The 18,401-nt window shown below is 41.2% G+C and overlaps 1 protein-coding gene across 1 annotated transcript in view; it reads left to right on the forward strand.

Moving 5' to 3' along the window:
- The window catches only part of MINDY2 (MINDY lysine 48 deubiquitinase 2), an 80,940-nt gene extending 73,290 nt beyond the window's left edge, over positions 1-7,650 (forward strand). Inside the window, exons 9-10 of the mRNA XM_049772842.1 lie at positions 4,207-4,423; positions 6,560-7,650. Of these exons, the coding sequence (XP_049628799.1) occupies positions 4,207-4,423; positions 6,560-6,687 (345 nt within the window). The 3' untranslated portion in view covers positions 6,688-7,650. The remainder of the gene's footprint in view (positions 1-4,206; positions 4,424-6,559) is intronic.
- Positions 7,651-18,401: the final 10,751 nt, after the last annotated feature.

An 18,401-nucleotide genomic window follows, 5' to 3' on the forward strand; every position in this document is an offset into this window, starting at 1 on the left:
GTAAAATTAAATGTAGCAGTATTTTTCATTTATTCTTTTATCCTTTTGCCTCTACCTTGGTTGTTGATTGTCAGATTCTTGGCTGCATTGCTTGCACACTTAATTGTGTCCCTGGGGGGTCACACACTTTAGCTGCAGTGCTCACACACAGTTGGTTATAAAGTGCCAGAGCAAGCCTAGTAACCATAGAAATCATATTTGGATATGGGGCAATGTCAGAAATCAAACTTGGAACCTCTAGCACTGAGCATTCCCTGAACCTAATATGCAGCACTAGTCTAATCTCTGTAAGTAAAGAATATAGGAGCAGAGGGAAAAGGTAAAGCCATAGGTCATCACAGTCATCCAATTCTAAAGTGTTAAATATGATAGGGTCATAAAGGTTATAAAGTCTATATAATTTCTATGGAAGTACCTGTGAATATATGGACTTAGACCAGAGAAATAGCTCGAAAGAATGAACTGTACACTTTGTGCTCAAGAATGGAGGCTCAGGTTTGATCCTCAGTATCGTATGGTTCCCTTTATACCTCCAGGAATGATGAGGTATGGTATTTTTATTTTTCTTTATTTTTTTCTTTATTATTATTATTTTTTTTTTTGGTTCTTTTTGGGTCACACCCAACCGTGCTCAGGGGTTAGTCCTAGCTCTACGCTCAGAAATTGCTCCTGGCAGGCTCAGGGGACCATATGGGATGCTGGAATTCAAAACATCATCCTTCTCTACATGCAAGGCAAACGCCTTACCTCCATGCTATCTCTCCGGCCCCCACTTTTATTTATTTATTTTTTTGTTTTGTTTGGTTTTGGTTTTGGTTTTGGGATCACATCCGGCAGTGCTCAGGGGTCACTCCTGGCTCCACGTTCAGAAATCACTCCTGGCAGGCTCGGGGGACCATATGGGATGCCGGGATTCGAACCACCGACCTTCTGCACGCAAGGCAAACGCTTTACCTCCATGCTATCTTTCTGGCCCCCTCTTTCTTTTATTTTTGTTTTGTTTGGGGGCACAATTGGGTGTGCTCAAGGCTGACTCCTGGCTCTCTTCAGAAATCATTCCTGGTAGAATCAAGGGACCTGGGGCCGAGAAGGTGGCGCTAGAGGTAAGGTGTCTGCCTTACAAGCGCTAGCATAGGACGGACAGCGGTTCGATCCCCCAGCATCCCATATGGTCCCCCCAAGCCAGGGGCGATTTCTGAGCGCATAGCCAGGAGTAACCCCTGAGTGTCAAACAGGTGTGGCCCAAAAACCAAAAAAAAAAAAAAAAAGAATCAAGGGACCTTACGGGGTGTTGGTAATTGAACCCAGGTTGACCAGGTACAAGGCAAGTTCCTTACCTGTTGTACTATCAGTCGAACCCCATTTCTTTTTTTTTTTTAATTTTGGGGGACACACCCTGTACAGTGTTCAGGACTTACTGCTGGCTCTGCACTGAGAGATGATTGCTAATAGTGCTCAGGGTACCACCACATTGGGTGCTGGGACTCCAGGGGATCGAATTGTGGTCCATCCTAGGTTAGCGCATGCAAGGCAGATGCCCTACCACTGTGCCACTTCTCTGATCCCTAGAAGAAAAGTATTTTTTAATCACAAATTGACTTTTATTGATCTGCTTTTAGATAATTCTGTCTACCATTGTGTTATAACAAGCAATATAAAATAACTTTGGGCTTGCTAAGGGTTAGGCTGGGAAATATATGGGAAACTGGGAACACTGGTGGAGGGAAGCCACACTGGTGGTAGACTTGTGTTGGGGTATTGAATGTCTGAAGCAGCTGTATTATAAGCAACTTCATAAAATCACAGTGCTTATTTTATTTATTTATTTATTTTTTTTTTAGTTTTTGGGTCACACCTGGCAGCGCTCAGGGGTTACTCCTGACTCTCAAATCACCCTTAGTAGGCTTGGGGGACCATATGGGATGCCGGGATTCAAACTACCGTCGTCTGCATGCAAGGCAAAGGCCCTACCGCTGTGCTATCACTGTTCACTTTTTTTTAATGTATTTATTTATTTATTTAGATCTTTGGGTCACACCCAGCAGCGCTCAAGGGTTACTCCTGGCTCTATGCTCAGAAATCACTCCTGGCAGGCTTGGGGGACCATATGGGATGCTAGGATTTGAACCACCATCCTTCTTCGTCCTACTGCTGTACTATCTCTCCACCCTCCCTTTTTTTATTTTTTAACTGAAACCCAACTACAAACATGTTTATATTCACGGTTTTTAAACAAAGACACTATTATAAGAAAAAAGTTAAAAATAAATCTTCAGGGACCGGAGAGATAGCATGGAGGTAGTGCGTTTGCCTTGCATGCAGAACAACAATGGTTCGAATCCCAGCATCCCACATAGTTCTCTGAGCCTGCCAGGAGTGATTTCTGAGCATAGAGCCAGGAGTACCCCTAAGTGCTGCTGGGGTTACTTCTAAAAACCAAAAAATTAAAAACTTCAAAAATAATAAATCTTCAGTCCATTTTCTTTCCTCTTTTTCTTCTTCCTCTTTCTCTTCTTCTTTCTCTTATTCTTCTTCCTCCTCTTCTACTTCCTCTTCTTTTTCTTTTTCCTCCTCTTCATTTTCTTCTTCCTCTTTTCCTTCTTCCCCTTTTCTTGTCTTTTTTCTTCTGTTCCTTCTTCCTCTTGCTCCTCTTCCTCATTTTTTCTTCCTCCTCTTCTTCCTCCTTTTATTCTTCTTCCTATTCTTCTTGGGGTTTTTTTGGGGGGGTGAGGGACCACACCCAGTGATGCTTAGGGGTTACTCCTGGCTTGGGGGACCATATGGGACTCCAGGGGATCGAACCACTGTCCATCCTAGGCTAGCGAGCACAAGGCAGATGCCTTATGCTCTGTGCCACAGCTCAGGCCCTCTCTTCCTTTCTTCTCCCTCCTCTTCCACTTCTTTTTCTTCTTTCCCTTTTTTTTTTTTTTTTGGTTTTTGTTTTTGGGTCACACCTGGCAGTGCTCAGGCATTACTCCTGGCTCTATGCTCAGAAATTGCTCCTGGCAGGCTCAGGGGACCATATGGGATGCCGGGATTCGAACCACCAACCTTCTACATGAGAGGCAAACGCCTTACCTCCATGCTATCTCTCCGGCCCCCCTTTTTCCCCTTCTTCTTCCTCCTCTTTTTACTTCTTTTCCTCTTCTCACTCTTCTTCCAACTCTTCTTTTGTTGTTGTTGTTGTTGTTGTTGTTTTGGGGGGGCCACACCCGACAGCGCTCAGGGGTTACTCCTGGCTCCATGCTCAGAAATCACTCTTAGCAGGCTTGGGGGACCATATGGGATGCCGGATTCAAACCAATGACTTTCTGCATGAAAGACAAACATCTTACCTCCATGTTATCTCTCCGGCCCCTCTCCTTCTTAATATTCTCTTCCTAGGTCTCTGGGACTCCAATGATTCCTGTGTTGTTTCTGTTGAGTTTATCAAAGACTTCTATTTTCATTTGTTCACATTTTTTAGTAGTTTATTCATTGTCTGATCATTTGCTATAAGGTTCTTTTCCAATCTCTTCTACTGTATGGAGTTGTTCTGCATTTCATCCTCTGGCTCACTGACCCTGTTCTCGGTTGCTGTTACTCCTTTGGAGAGGCTTTTCAATGAGGTGTTCATTTCATCTACCAAGTTTTTCAGACCTCTTATTTCCGTTGTAAGTTCTGTCATTTTAGTCTGTTCAGATCAATCTGTGCTTGCTTTGAGTTCTTTGAGCATACTCCATATTAATACTCTAAACTCCTTATCTGAGAGGCTAACTAGGTAGTTGGTACTTTTCAGGTCATCTTCATTCTCTGTGCATGGTGTTGTTCCTGCATTGTTTTTCCATTGCAACACTTGTATGATGGTTTTTACTATGTGCTGTGTGGGGGTTCATGGGTTAGAAGATGCGCTAGGTCAGGGAGTGAAGCGGAGAGCTCCTCTGGCTCCACATTATTGGGTGGGGCACTTACCAGGTTTGGGCCCTGGAGATTGTGTTCGATGGCGTCTTCTTGGCTGTCTTGTGCAGGAAAGCAGACAGGGAACAAGACAGCAGTCCTTTATAATGGCTCTCCCCTAGAAGAAAAATTTGAAGAACGAATTTTTGTTTTGGGTGTGGAGCATTGGGTCACAGCCAACAGTAACTCAGGAATCACTCCCAACCTCTTTACTTACACTGATACTGGGTAACTCTCAAAACTCAAAAGACCTGTAATTTGATTTCTTAGGATTATCTCATGGCATTATCGCTACAACAAGAGCAACAACAGAGTCAAGAAATCAATTGGGAGCAGGTTCCTGAAGGACTCAGTGACTTGGAACTAGCAAAGAAACTTCAAGAGGAGGAAGATAGACTCGCATCACAATATTATCAGGAGCAGGAACAGGCCGCAGCTGCTGCTGCTTCTGCTGTTTCTGCTGCTGCTGCTACTACTTCTGCACAAGCTCTGGTAAGGATGGACAGTCTGATTCTGGGTAGTTTCTATTTATTTCTTTCATTTTGTATTTGTTTTTTGGGCCATACTTGGCTGTGCTCAAAGCTTACTCCTGGCTCTTCTGCTTAGGCAGAACTCTTAGTGGGGCTCAGAGACCATATGGAGTGCATGAGGATTGAACACACAGATCAGCCATAGGCAAAGCTAGTACCTTTCCTCCTCTCAGTCTTTTGTTGTTGTTGTTGTTGTACCATACCCAGTGATGCTCGGGGGTTACTCCTGGCTCTGTGCTCAGGATATATGCCTGGTGGGCTCACTCCCTCCGATTCTTAAATACAAAAATAATTTTAGAAAAAAATGCTGAATTAGGGCTTTAGCGATAGTACAGTGAACAGAGCATTTGGCTTGATTGTGGGGTACCAGGGTTCAATTCCCAGCATCCCATATGGTCCCCCAAGCACACCACTAATAATTTCTGAATACAGAGCCAAGAGTTACCCGTGCATTGCAGGATGTGACCCCCACAAAAAATAAATTCTGAGTTAGAAAATTTTGGGGTGGTGGTTTTGGGCCACACCCTGCAGCACTCAGAGGTTACTACTGACTCTACACTCTCTAGAAATCACACCTGGCAGGCTCGGGGGATCATATGGGATGCTGGGGATCTAACCTGGGTAGTCCCAGGTCATCCACATACAAGACAAATGCCCTACCACGGTGCTATCGTTTCCAGCCCCTGAGTTAGTTTTTTTGTTTGTTGGTTTTTTTAGTTTTTGGGTCATACCCGACAACTTTCAGGAGTTACTCCTGGCTCTTTGCTTAGAAATAATTCCTGGCAGGCACGGGGGACCATGTGGGATTCCAGGATTTGAACTAACGTTTAATTTTCCAAATTTAATTTTTTTTGTTTTTGGGTCACAGCCGGCAGCACTCAGAGGTTACTCCTGGCTCTATACTCAGAAATCACTCCTGGCAGGCTTGGGGGACCATATGGGATGCCAGGATTCGAACCACCATCCTTCTGCATGCAAAGCAAATGCCTTACCTCCATGCTCTCTCTCCGGCCCGAACATTAAATTTTTTTTAAATACTTTTTTTTTTTTTTTTTTTTTTTTTGGTTTTTGGGCCACAGCCGTTTGACGCTCAGGGGTTACTCCTGGCAAAGTGCTCAGAAATCGCCCCTGGCTTGGGGGGACCATATGGGACGCTGGGGGATCGAACCGTGGTTCGTTCCTTGGCTAGCGCTTGTAAGGAAGACCTTACCTCTAGCGCCACCTTCCCGGCCCCTTAAATATTTTTTAATCTGGGAGCATAGCAATAGCACAGCACATAGGCTACTTACCTTTTACGTAATCTTCCAGGTTTGACCTCTGACCCCCAGCACCATTTATGGTCTCCTAAGCCCCACCAGGAGTGATCCCAGAGCACAGGAGCCAGGAGCAAGCTTTGAATACTGCTGGGTGTGACCAAATACAAACAAACAAAAACGTTTTTAATTTGAAGCTTCAAGTAGTATATTCTTACGTTGTATTTATGTTTGAAATTCCATTTGATTAGAATAATGGATACATTGATTGTATCTGTCCAGAATGGTATAGCATGTGACTTAACAAGCCTTCACACCAATAGCTTCTTTTTTGCTTTTGGGGGGGTTTGTTTGTTTTGGGGCCACACCCAGAAGTCCTCAGGCTTATTCCTGACCCCGTGCTCAGGGATCTCTTGTAGGAAGCTTAGGGCACTATATGTAGTTTCAGGGATTGAACCCTTGTCAATCAGGTGCAGGGCAAATAAATGTCATACCCTACTGTACTATCTCGCAGATACTCGCTTTTTCCTATTTCAGTCTTCCTTTCAGTCTTGTGGTTCTTTTTTCTCAGTGATGATGATCTATGATTTAACATCTTAAGATAGTTGAAGTCGGGGCCGGAGAGATAGCATGGAGGTAAGGCGTTTGCCTTTTATGCAGGAGGTCATCGGTTCGAATCCCGGCGCCCATATGGTCCCCCGTGCCTGCCAGGAGCTATTTCTGAGCAGACAGCCAGGAGTAACCCCTGAGCACTGCCGGGTGTGACCCAAAAACCACAAAAAAAAAAAAAAAAAAAAAAAAAAGATAGTTGAAGTCATCTTTGTGTCTTTGTCTTACAACAGAGTCAGCCTGCACATTCCTCTCCATCCAGTGGGAGGCAGTCTGGGAGCAATGAACGCAAACGAAAGGAGCCTCGAGAAAAAGACAAAGAAAAAGAAAAGGAAAAAAATAGCTGTGTCATTTTGTAGCAAGTATGGAATTCTGTTGGAATCACTATATCTTGAGAATCCAAACTGCAGGAGGAAAAGAAGAAAACCTGATAAATACCGTCTGTGCCTGATTTCCCACTGGATTTTGCGTGCTTTTTTTTTTTTTTTTTCAGGGGAAAGGTGGTTACTTTATTACAATCAGACTTTTCCAAATCACACGTTCTTTCATAGTTTATGTTACAAGTTGGAAATGCTGTGTATTGGTTCTCATTCATGAAAAGGACTGCACTTGTAGCCAAATAAGTAAATCACAGCAGATTTTGTGTCATAGTGACATTCATCACTCATATCAGTTAGTAAGCTATCATTCTAACTTCTGTTCGTAATAGTGAATGGAGGTCATTGCTTTTTGTATAATTCCTTCCTGGAATCTAAATATTAGCACAATAGTTTCTGAAATTAATTTTTACATTAAATTATCTAATCCATGAGAAACCAGGGGTTTACATAGGAATTTAGGAAGAAAAAAAATACAGAAAAAAAAATAACAAGAATAAGTAATCCTTAATTGTATATTGGACTAGTTCAGCCCTTGAACAGCTTTACCTTTTCATTAGGAATGTACATTTTAGATATCATCTTGAAAACTGATCATGGAATTTGGGTGTAATTTAGTTAGAAAAAAAAGTAAAGATTTGTATTTCTTTTCCAATAGCAGAAAAAAATTGCATAACACTAATACTCATATCCTATCATAATCAGATATTAATGACTTTGTAGTGTTGTGAGCTTTTGAGGAATTTTGAAGTATTTAATATAAATAACCTGGACCACAGTTCCTATTTATTAACAATTGATCAGTGAATATAATGAGGCACCCCAGTGGATGCTAAGCCTTGTATATATGGGTAGATAGATGAGCACATGGGTCAGTGTCTACCTTTTTCTCAATGATCTTACACCTTAAATTTTAAATCATGTTTTTTTGCTAGAAAATTAAATATATTTGTTTAAAGCAACAAAAAAGCACATTTCTGAAGAGAAAGTAGATATGATCTCTGAGTCTAATAAAAAAAAAATTAAAAAATTTGAAAATAGGGGCCGGAGAGGTGGCGCTAGAGGTAAGGTGTCTGCTTTGCGATCCCCCGGCGTCCTATATGGTCCCTCCAAGCCAGGGGCGATTTCTGAGCGCATACCCAGGAGTAACCCCTGAGTGTCAAACGGGTGTGGCCTAAAAACCAAAAAAAATAAAAAATTGGAAATAGATAAGAATTTTGAGGAATCTATGTAAAAATTAACATTTTAATTGATAGGGGAACCAAGTTAAATATAACGTGTTTTTTTCTTGATTTTTTTAGCCACACCTGGTGGCATTCGGGTTACTCCTGGCTCTGTGCTCAGAAATTACTCCTGGCAGTGCTCTAGGGACCATATGGAGCCAGGGATTGAACCCGAGTTGGTGGCATGCAAGACTGCAAGACAAATGCCCTACCTTCTGTGCTATTGCTCTGGCCTCTAAATACAGCATCTTGTAGCACTTAAGATTCAGAAGAAGTTATATTTTCCTGTATTTCTAGATAAAATTTGGAAAGCTAGTTTCCATAGTTCTTTTTATGTGCTTTATATATTTAAAGTTTTATTTTAGTTTTATGAGAAGTCTTTTGCTGCTGCAAGTAGATGAGTGATTTGCCTTTAAGCATCAGTACGTTTGCTTATGAACATCTTAATCTAACCTGAGCATCCACGTGGAGAATGTATTTAGGGGCAGGGGTGACAATAGACCTCCAAAAAGTGTGGTCTAGATTTCATAAGCTATATCCTTAACATTCTCTGTGATCCAAGCCCAGTTACAGGATAAGTCTTCCTAGGAAAAATGGAGTCTTATTTATAAAAGGAATTACTTTGGGGGAAAATTCAGGGTCAAGCTACATTGTTTATGTCCTTCTATATTGCATGTCTGTTTATGTTACACAATTTCTTATTCAGCCCCTATGCAAGCATGAGAAATCATCAGAAAACTTTAGGGTGTAAAATTTTGACACAATATTTGGTGAGTCTCTAAAAGTAATCCATAGTATTTATGCATTAGTAAAATAATCAAATGTACAGCAGAATTGTCTGGTGTTTCAAACAAGTTGACCTTCCTCCAAGTTTATTGTTGATTTCTAACTATTGATTAAACGAGAAAATTTAGACCTTAAGGTTTATTTATCCCAGAGAAAATAGTGATTTTAATAATAAAAAAGATTCCTAAAAACTCTTAAGAAGCATATTAGAGACATATTTTCCACAGTCATATACTTATTTATTATCCTTGAAAAATATGTGTATTATGTTGTTACTATCTTAATTTGTTCCAAAGATAATACTGCCATTCTGCATTCCCTCTGGAAGGAAAAAAAAAAACCTCAAAACCAGCAACGCTGCTATCAGATAAGTAGATGTCAGTGTATACTTCTACGAAATAACTACAAAAAGTAGTGCTTGTGAATTCACTCTTTTTCTATGTAATATTTCCAAGTCAGACTTTCTTACATTCCTGGAATTCAGTTTGATATACCAAGTATGTAATAATGATAAAATGTTCTCTTTGATTACTGTGAGGGGAAATTAAATGTTTAATTCTATTAAAACAAACTTCTTAGAGATACTGGTTTTCCATCCTTGAAGGTTATAAGGAATTTAGAGTTATTGTGTCTTTATTTTCTTACATTTTGTTAATATGACAAATTTTTTTTTTTTTTTTTTTTTTTTTTTTTTTGGTTTTTTGGCCACACCCGTTTGATGCTCAGGGGTTACTCCTTTATTGCCCCTGGCTTGGGGGGACCATATGGGACGCTGGGGGATCGAACCGTGGTCCTGATCCTTGGCTAGCGCTTGCAAGGCAGACACCTTACCTCTAGCGCCACCTCGCCAGCCCCAATATGACAAATTTATATTCAGACATTTCACTGCTGGTTTGGGTACATTGGAATTTGATAGCATATTAAAGTCTTTTCCTTTACAGTATTTTATAATATTTGGATATTGTTACATGTGCACTGATAACAGGTTAAAACTTTGATAATTTTTGATTTTAAAATTTATAAGCAACAGACCTATTTACATCAACTAATTGACACCAGAGCTAACAAAGAGGCACACAGATGTATGAAATGAATGCACTTTCTCATATTTTTTTGTTTTTCGGTGCTGGGGATTGAACATAGGATCTCACAAAATGAGGCATGTATGTGCTCTACCACTGAGCCACATCCCTAGGCCTTTTCTTGGATTTTCAAAGTCTGTTCCTTAAAGTGTATGCTAACAATATGAAAATTTTATTCATGTTTGATCCTAGTGAGTCAGCAATGCTGTGATTTACAATAGGTTGTCCACTCTTTAAAGTACTGTGAGGGGATCAGTGATAGAATACAACGGTTAGGATTAGGGCACTTGCCTGCCTTGCAGCTTTGATCCCTGTCATCCCAATTGGTCCAAGACCCCACCAGGAATGATCCCTGAGCACAGAGCCAGGAGTAAGCCCTGAGCACCAGCCTGCTGGGTGAAGCACAACTAAATAAAAAAAATTTTTTTTTTATGTGTGTATGTTTGTGTTTCTAAAGCAAGAATTCATGGTATGTATTAAATTCTTAAAAAAGGGAAACTTTCAAATTCAAGAAACATTTTAAGAAACTCATGTATATGCATGCTAAGCCACTTAAATTGGAATTGGCTGCTTCCTCTTAGGTAAAGTAACTGCTTCCATCTTTGATCAGGGTCATGAATTGAATGAAGCATACATAAGTTTATTCTGTTTTGTGGGGGAAGTTTGGGGGTCACACCTAATAATAATCCCTAATAATAATCAGAGCCTACTCGTGGCTCTGCACTCAGGGATCACTCCTGATAGTGCTCAGGAGACCATATGGGAATGCTGGGAGATCAAACCTAGGTCAGATGTGTGCAAGGCAAACATCCTACCTACTGTACTCTGGCCCCTAAATATAATTTTAGAATTAGGCTTTGACGTATATTTTATTTTCTTGTCTCACATTTCTAGCATTTGAATGCTTATCCCATATTCTGTTTCTAATTCTTCCTCATACTTCTTGATTGTCGCTTCATTAGGCAAGTTAACATCAGAAAATAGTTGCCTGAACATAACTTTAATCATTTTATACTTGCACAAAACTATATTGTTTGTTTTTCCTCCTTTTTTTTTAGAAGTGGGGCTCAAACCTAGGACCACAGAGGCAATGCAATTGCTCTGCCACTTTCTTGCCTTGAATGTAGCTGGCCTGTTTAGATACAAGTATGTTACTCAGCAAATCACCAGCTGAGTTCACTAAGAGATCGAAAGAGAAAAATGAATTAGAAATAGATATATATATATATATTTTTTTTTTTTTGGTTTTTGGGTCACACCCAGCGTTGCTCAGGGGTTACTCCTGGCTGTCTGCTCAGAAATAGCTCCTGGCAGGCACGGGGGACCATATGGGACACCGGGATTCGAACCAACCACCTTTGGTCCTGGATCGGCTGCTTGCAAGGCAAACACCGCTGTGCTATCTCTCCGGGCCCAGAAATAGATATTTAAGAGAAGGAATAACGTAGTGCCTATTTGTTAATGTTGGGATATTATGCAGACTTTTTAAATCCTGCTGAAGGCCAGAGAGATATTACAGGGATTTGGTGCTTGCTTTGCATGTAGCCAATACCGGTTCAATCTCATACCATATGTAGTCCTGTGAGCACAGAGCCAGGAGTAAGCCCTAAGAAGAGCCAGGTTTGGCTCAACCTCCCCCCAGCCATCCCCTTCCAAAAATATTCCTGGGGGAATATCACAGCAAGAATTTCCTGAACTTGGGGCCAGGCGGTGGCGCTGGAGGTAAGGTGCCTGCCTTGCCTGCGCTAGCCTAGGATGGACTGCGGTTCGATCCCCCGGCGTCCCATATGGTCCCCCAAGAAGCCAGGAGCAACTTCTGAGCGCATAGCCAGGAGTAACCCCTGAGCGTCACAGGGTGTGGCCCAAAAAAAAAAAAAAAAAAAAAAAGAATTTCCTGAACTATTCTGTTTTATTGATATTTTTAGAAATGTTTTCAGTCATTACATTTCACTTAGCACTTTTTTTTTTGTGTGTGTGGTTTTTGGGTCACACCCGGCAGTGCTCAGGGGTTCTTCCTGGCTCCAGGCTCAGAAATTGCTCCTGGCAGGCACGGGGGACCATATGGGGCGCCGGGATTCAAACCGATGACCTCCTGCATGAAAGGCAAATGCCTTACCTCCATGCTATCTCTCCGGCCCCCTCACTTAGCACTTGTAATCAATATTTGTTTTCTTTTAAGATGATAGAAAGCTATGTGCTTTATTCACACAGTATTCACATGTACAAATTAAACTACAATTGTATTATTAGTTTACTTATAATTGTAAACTTATTAATGTTTGATAAAATAATCATTAAATCATATTTAATTTCTATTTTAAATACTGATATGGAATTCTAAATCATTTTATATCTAAAAACCTGATTTTTATCTTCCCATGGAGAAATTTTGTGCCTCAGCTTATTCTAGACTTATAAAAGATATACCCCTCCTTAAAATAAAATTGTACTTTCCATTACTGAATACAGCAGTAGTAAAGGCAGTGTATTACTTATATAATCATAAATATTTCTTACATATCAATTGTTTTTTGTTGTTGTTGTTGTTTTGAGGCCACACCTGATATTACTCAGATTTACTCCTGGATAAGATGAGAGTACCATATAGGCAGCTGGGGGCAAGACAAGCACCCTTCCTACTGTACTATCTCTCTAGTCCCTTCTTTTATTTTTTGGGGGGGGGGCCACACCTGTTTGATGCTCAGGGGTAACTCCTGGCTAAGTGCTCAGAAATTGCCCCTGGCTTGGGGAGACCATATGGGACTTCCTAACCGTGGTCCTTCCTTGGCTAGCACTTGAAAGGCAGACACCTTCCCTCTACCCTCTAACGCCACCTCACTGGCCCCTCCCTTCTTTTATTTTTAAATGCTGGGCATGATTAGTCTTTAGGCTAGCCCCTGGAGGTACTTAGGACTAGATCTGTGTTTAGTGGTAATTCTTGGTGGTGTTTGGGGAACTAACTAGGCTCTGCCAGTACTAGGATTTAACCAGGTCAGCTACATCCAAGGAAGGCAAGTTCCTGTACCACGTTCGTCAGCTCCACATCCTATGCTCTTGAATATACATACGTTTTCCCAGTGACAATGCTTTTAAAAGCCAAAGACAATATAGCAAGTAGGGTGCTTGCCTTGTGTGCAACCAACCCAAGTTCAATCTCACAGGCCCTGCCAGAGTGATCCCTAAGTACAGAGCCATGAATAAGTTCTTGAGCACAGCTGGGTGTCACCCATAAGCCAAAAAAAAAATAAAAATAAAAATAAAAATTTAAGTATTTACCAATGACAATGTTCTTTGTATTGCAATGCTAGGGATCGACCCCAGAACCTTGCCAGACAAGAACTTGATCAATCTCTGATCTCCTTCCCAAGCGATCCCACTGACAGTCTTTGTAAGCCAGTTTTATCAGTGCAACCCACATTTGTAAAATTATGTCTTTGAATAGAGCATCGTATCTTCCTAAAGTTGATTAACTTTATTTCTGTGAACCACAGGGTTAAATCAAGAATATTTAGAAAATATTTTAAAAGCATTTAAAGACCAATTTCTCCAAAAATTTTTGTAAATATTAGATTTTCTTGGCCTTTTACTTCATGGAAAAAAATACAGTGGTATCAGGTTATGAATATCTATAAACTTGTTTTGCACAGATGAAATTCATTTAGATCTCTCAAGTGCTGTCCTCTAGGGCTATTTAAAGTTTTCTGACTTTTAGTGTAAAATTTTATTCAATAAAGTACAGCTAGTTGCTGGGGGTTTTTGTTTTTTGTTTGGAAAAATAATGCAAAAGTGTAAAGAAACTGGTACCAGGGTTTTTGTTGGTGGTGTTTTGGTGTTTTGATTGTAGGGAGGGCCTTATCAGGCAGCGCTCAGGGGTTACTCCTGGCTCTGCACTCAAAAATACATCCTGGCAGGCTAGGGTGGACATATGGAATGGGAAGGATAGAACTTGGGTCAGCTGCATGCAAGTTATAAAACCCTACCTGCTGTGCTCTCACTCTGGCCGCTCTGGAATCTTTTTTTTTTTTTTTTTTTTTTGGTTTTTGGGCCACACCCGGCGGTGCTCAGGGGTTACTCCTGGCTGTCTGCTCAGAAATAGCTCCTGGCAGGCACGGGGGACCAACCATATGGGACACCGGGATTCGAACCAACCACCTTTGGTCCTGGATCGGCTGTTGCAAGGCAAACGCCGCTGTGCTATCTCTCCGGGCCCTGGAATCTATTTTTTAAGTTTTCTGGTAATTTGGTGCCTTTGTTGATATTGTTGTGCCCACCTCTTCTAAAGCTGTCAGGAAACTTTATGGAGAATTGTTGTTATCCTGCTGCATGACAGCTTAAATTTAAATTTTAAATAAAAAGATTTCCTGAATTGGGGCTGGAGTGATAGAACAGCAGGTAAGATGTTTGCCCTGCACTGACCTGGATTCAGTCTGAGCCTGCCAAAAGTGATCCTCCACTGCCAGGTATTCCTCCAAAATCAAACACACCAAAAAAAAAAAAAGATTGCTTGAACACTATAAATTGTGAAATAGAAGTAATGGAACCAGAGACAAAATACAGGGCTCTGATAATTATTTTTCTGGCTCTACACTCACGGATCACTTCCGGCAAGCAAAGTACTAGTAGTACCCGTACTACCTGCTGGTAGAGCACATGACCAACCCTAGTTTGATCTCCAGGGCTCCATATGATACCTCAGAGTCCTCCAGGAGTGATCACTGAGTAGAGAGTCAAGAGTTAGTGTTGAGCACTACCAGATGTGATCCCAAAGTTAAAAATGATTTTTGTTCAAAAATAATTGTTCTTCTCTTAGGAACCACACTTGGTGGTGCTTGGGGGATACTCCCATCTTAAAACCTAGAGAAACTATGCTATGGACTGAACCTAGGTCTGTTGGAGCTGGAGAGACAGTAAAGACATAGGATGCTTGCCTTGAGCATCACCAAAACCTGTTTCAATCTCCAGCACCCCATATGACCATTCAAAGCACCTCCAGGAGTGATCTTTGAACCCAAACAAGCCTTGAGTGAGCGCCACCAGAAATGACCTCAAAATGATAACAAGAAGCCAGCCTCCTACATGCAAAGCATGCTTTATGATCCATTAATTGATCTCTCCCAGACCACTCACCCTCCATTTCTTTTTTTCTGTTGAGGATTGAACCTAAAGCCAATATCAGCCATGTAAGATATGTTGCGCTATGACTGATCTTTATTACTGACATCAAAATCTCCATTCATGGCTCTATCTTAATTGCAGCATTTCTGCCATCAAAAGTTTTGAGGCCAGGAATGTAGGTCATGATAGGTAACATTACCACGTTAGGCCCTAGCATGCAAAAAAATAATAATAAAGCTTGATAAAACTGGCAGGTATATAGGGCTGGAGAGATAGTGTGGAGGTAGGGTGTTTGCCTTGCATGCAGATGGACGGTGGTTCGAATCCCAGCATCCCATATGGTCCCCCGAGCCTGCCAGGAGCGATTTCTGAGCATGGAGCCGGGGAGTAAACACTGAGAACTGCCGGGTGTGACCTAAAAACCAGAAAACAAAACAAAACTGGCAGGCATAGATATAAAGGATTCCAGTTCAAATTTCTGTGATCTCATAACATGAAACTCCAAGCATACTCCACTCTGTGGGCCCTCTATCCCAGTGTGCGCCCTCACTCGCTCACTGTCCCTCTCTTGCCTTCAAAACTCAAACATAGGAAACAGGGTAAAAATCTTCAATTATTGCCTCAGGTTGGGCTTTGTCCCAGACATATAAAACCTAAGCATTAAACCACAGCAATTTGAGTCCCACAGCTGTGGCTGAGTGATAGAACACAAGCTCTGAATTCTCTCCTCAGCATTCAAAGCTAGAAACCTAAAGTTTGTATTAGTCTATGGTGTCTTCCTGTTTCATCTGATATTCAGTTTCTTTATATCACTTATGAATATGTCACCAATAATATTATATTTTTTTTATATCCTCACTGCAGTGTCCTGCTTTGAGAGGTAAGAAAGCTTGACAAGACAAAGGTTTCAGAAAATGCACCTGGTATCTTTGTCTCTAGTAGAGATTTTTGTTTGTTCGTTTTGTTTGTTTTTGGGCCACACCCGGTGATACTCGGGTTATTCCTGGCTATATGCTCAGAAATCGCTCCTGGCTTGGGGGACCATCTGGGATGCCAGGGGATCAAGTCATGGTCTGTCCTAGGCTAGCTCGGATAAGGCAAGACGCCTTATGCTGCACCATTGCTCGGGCCCATGTCTCTAGTAGAGTTTTTAAAAAGAAGTGAGGAAGCTGCAGTGTCCAGTAAAATCCACAAATCAGTGAGCGAGTTTCCTACAAGTTCTAATAACTGGATCCTGCAAACTGATGTTTGCAGCATAGTACTAATTCGTAGACTGTATTTTAAAAGCAAGCCTGGCGGCATTCATCTTTGAAGGTCTGTCTTTTTTATTTCTTTGAATTGGGCAAAACAGTTGAGTTGACGTGACGTACATATTTTAGGGCATAGCAAAGGAAATGCTGTAATGACTACAGAGAAAGTGATCTTGAAATAAATCAAAAAAGGCAAGATTTATTTCCCCACTTTACTGTAGGCCTAGTTGAGACAAGAAGTTGCTAGGACATATCACTAATAAATCTCTTTGTGCCAAACTAAAACCAAGATTGGCCCATTGAAAGTGTTCTCCAAGACTTTATAGATTGTGTGTGATGTTGATTTTCCCTCTTTACTGCCATAATGCCCTTTCTACTTCTGAAATCCTGTGTTTCTTCTGATAAGCTTTAATTCCACTGTAAGAATTCCACTGCAGCCATTGAGATGGTAGAGATGTGTACTGAAATGCTTTTTAACAAAATAAGATGCCTAAGGCATCTCTATCTAGCTGAGGGTTGAACTCAAATTCTATGAAAGTTATTTTAATTACTATACTCACACTCTAATTTTAAAGGCTGTCTTACGTTTCAAAAGTTTCATTTTTGGAGTTAGATTCCTTTAAAAAGCATACTGAACAGAGATGAGAAGTATATTTCTGGCAAAAAGAATTCAGTATTATTCAACATTAAATCTCATGTTGTTGTACCACAAAGATACTATCATTCTTGGATTAAAATGTTGAATTTTTTAAAATATATTTAAACTGTAACCAGTGAGATAACACCTTTAGTATTTTTTATCATAGATTGTATTTTATTTCAATAAACTTTGATATTTAGACCAAACAGCCTGCCTTCTCTATATATTCATCTCATTACATTGCTTTTACAAATTTAAGGAGAGTGGGAAAGTGGAGAATGGACATATTGGTTTATATCTACATACAGTTTGGTTGGGGAGTACAGGAAAGAGCCCAGTGCCTTGTTCAAGGGAAGTTTTTCCTACCACTTATCCCTGAGCTAATTTGGACCAACCTTGATACAGACAGAGCCCCACTCTGATTCCCAGAGGTAGTAAACAAAGCAACAGTAAACATTAACCATGTATAACCCAACAGCCTGATTCCAATAGTAATTTTTTTGTTTTTGTGCCACACACATCTAGAGCCAAAGCAGAACACTTAACAATTCAGTGTAGAGGGAGACGCTGTTTTCCATGGCCTCTCTCCTTCACTCTCTCTTCACTTTCTTTTTTTTTTTTTTGGTTTTTGGTTTTTGGGCCACACCCGGTGTTGCTCAGGGGTTACTCCTGGCTGTCTGCTCAGAAATAGCTCCTGGCAGGCACGGGGGACCATATGGGACACCGGGATTTGAACCAACCACCTTTGGTCCTGGATCGGCTGCTTGCAAGGCAAATGCCGCTCTGCTATCTCTCCGGGCCCACTCTCTCTTCACTTTCTATCCTCTTTCTATTCATTTGTTGGAGTCAAGATTAGGGGGCTGGGAAGATGGCACTAGAGGTAAGGTGTCTGCCTTGCAAGCACTAGCATAGGACGGGCCTCGGTTCGATCCCCCAGAGTCCCATATGGTCCCCCAAGCCAGGGGTGATTTCTGAGTGCATAGCCAGGAGTAACCCCTGAGCGTCAAATGGGTGTGGCCCAAAAACCAAAAAAAAAAAAAAAAAAGATTAGAAGCCAATTTCATTCTCAGAGACTGCATTCTGTATTCAGTGTTCAATAAATCTGTTGGAAAGGGAAAGGTAAAATCAGTTTAGTCTTAAGCATTCAAAATCCCACATGTTAATGTACTTTCTAATTTCAGAGAATAATCATCTAGGCAGTTTTCCCCCTCTCTAAAATGTAACTAAGAGGGTTGGAGCAGTGTCGGTGTCGCAAGCAGTAAGGCATCTGCCTTGCGCACACTAGCCTAGGAGGGACTGCGGTGGCTCCCATATGGCCCCCTAAACCAGGAGTGATTTCTGAGTGCTTAGCCAGAACCCCTGAGAATTACCGGTTGTGACCGAAAAAACAAAAACAAAAAAAAAAATGCAGGGGCTGGAGAGATAGCATGGAGGTATAGCATTTGCCTTGCATACAGGACGGTGGTTCAAACCCAGCATCCCATATGGTTCCCTTAGCCTGTCAGGAGCAATTTCTGAGCATGGAGCCAGGAGTAATCCCTGAGCGCTACCAGGTGTGACTCCCCACAAAAAAAAAAAATTCAACTAAGGGCCATAGAGA

This window comes from Suncus etruscus, chromosome 5 (assembly GCF_024139225.1).
Source record: "Suncus etruscus isolate mSunEtr1 chromosome 5, mSunEtr1.pri.cur, whole genome shotgun sequence".
In the NCBI taxonomy this organism is placed as follows: Eukaryota; Metazoa; Chordata; class Mammalia; order Eulipotyphla; family Soricidae; genus Suncus; species Suncus etruscus.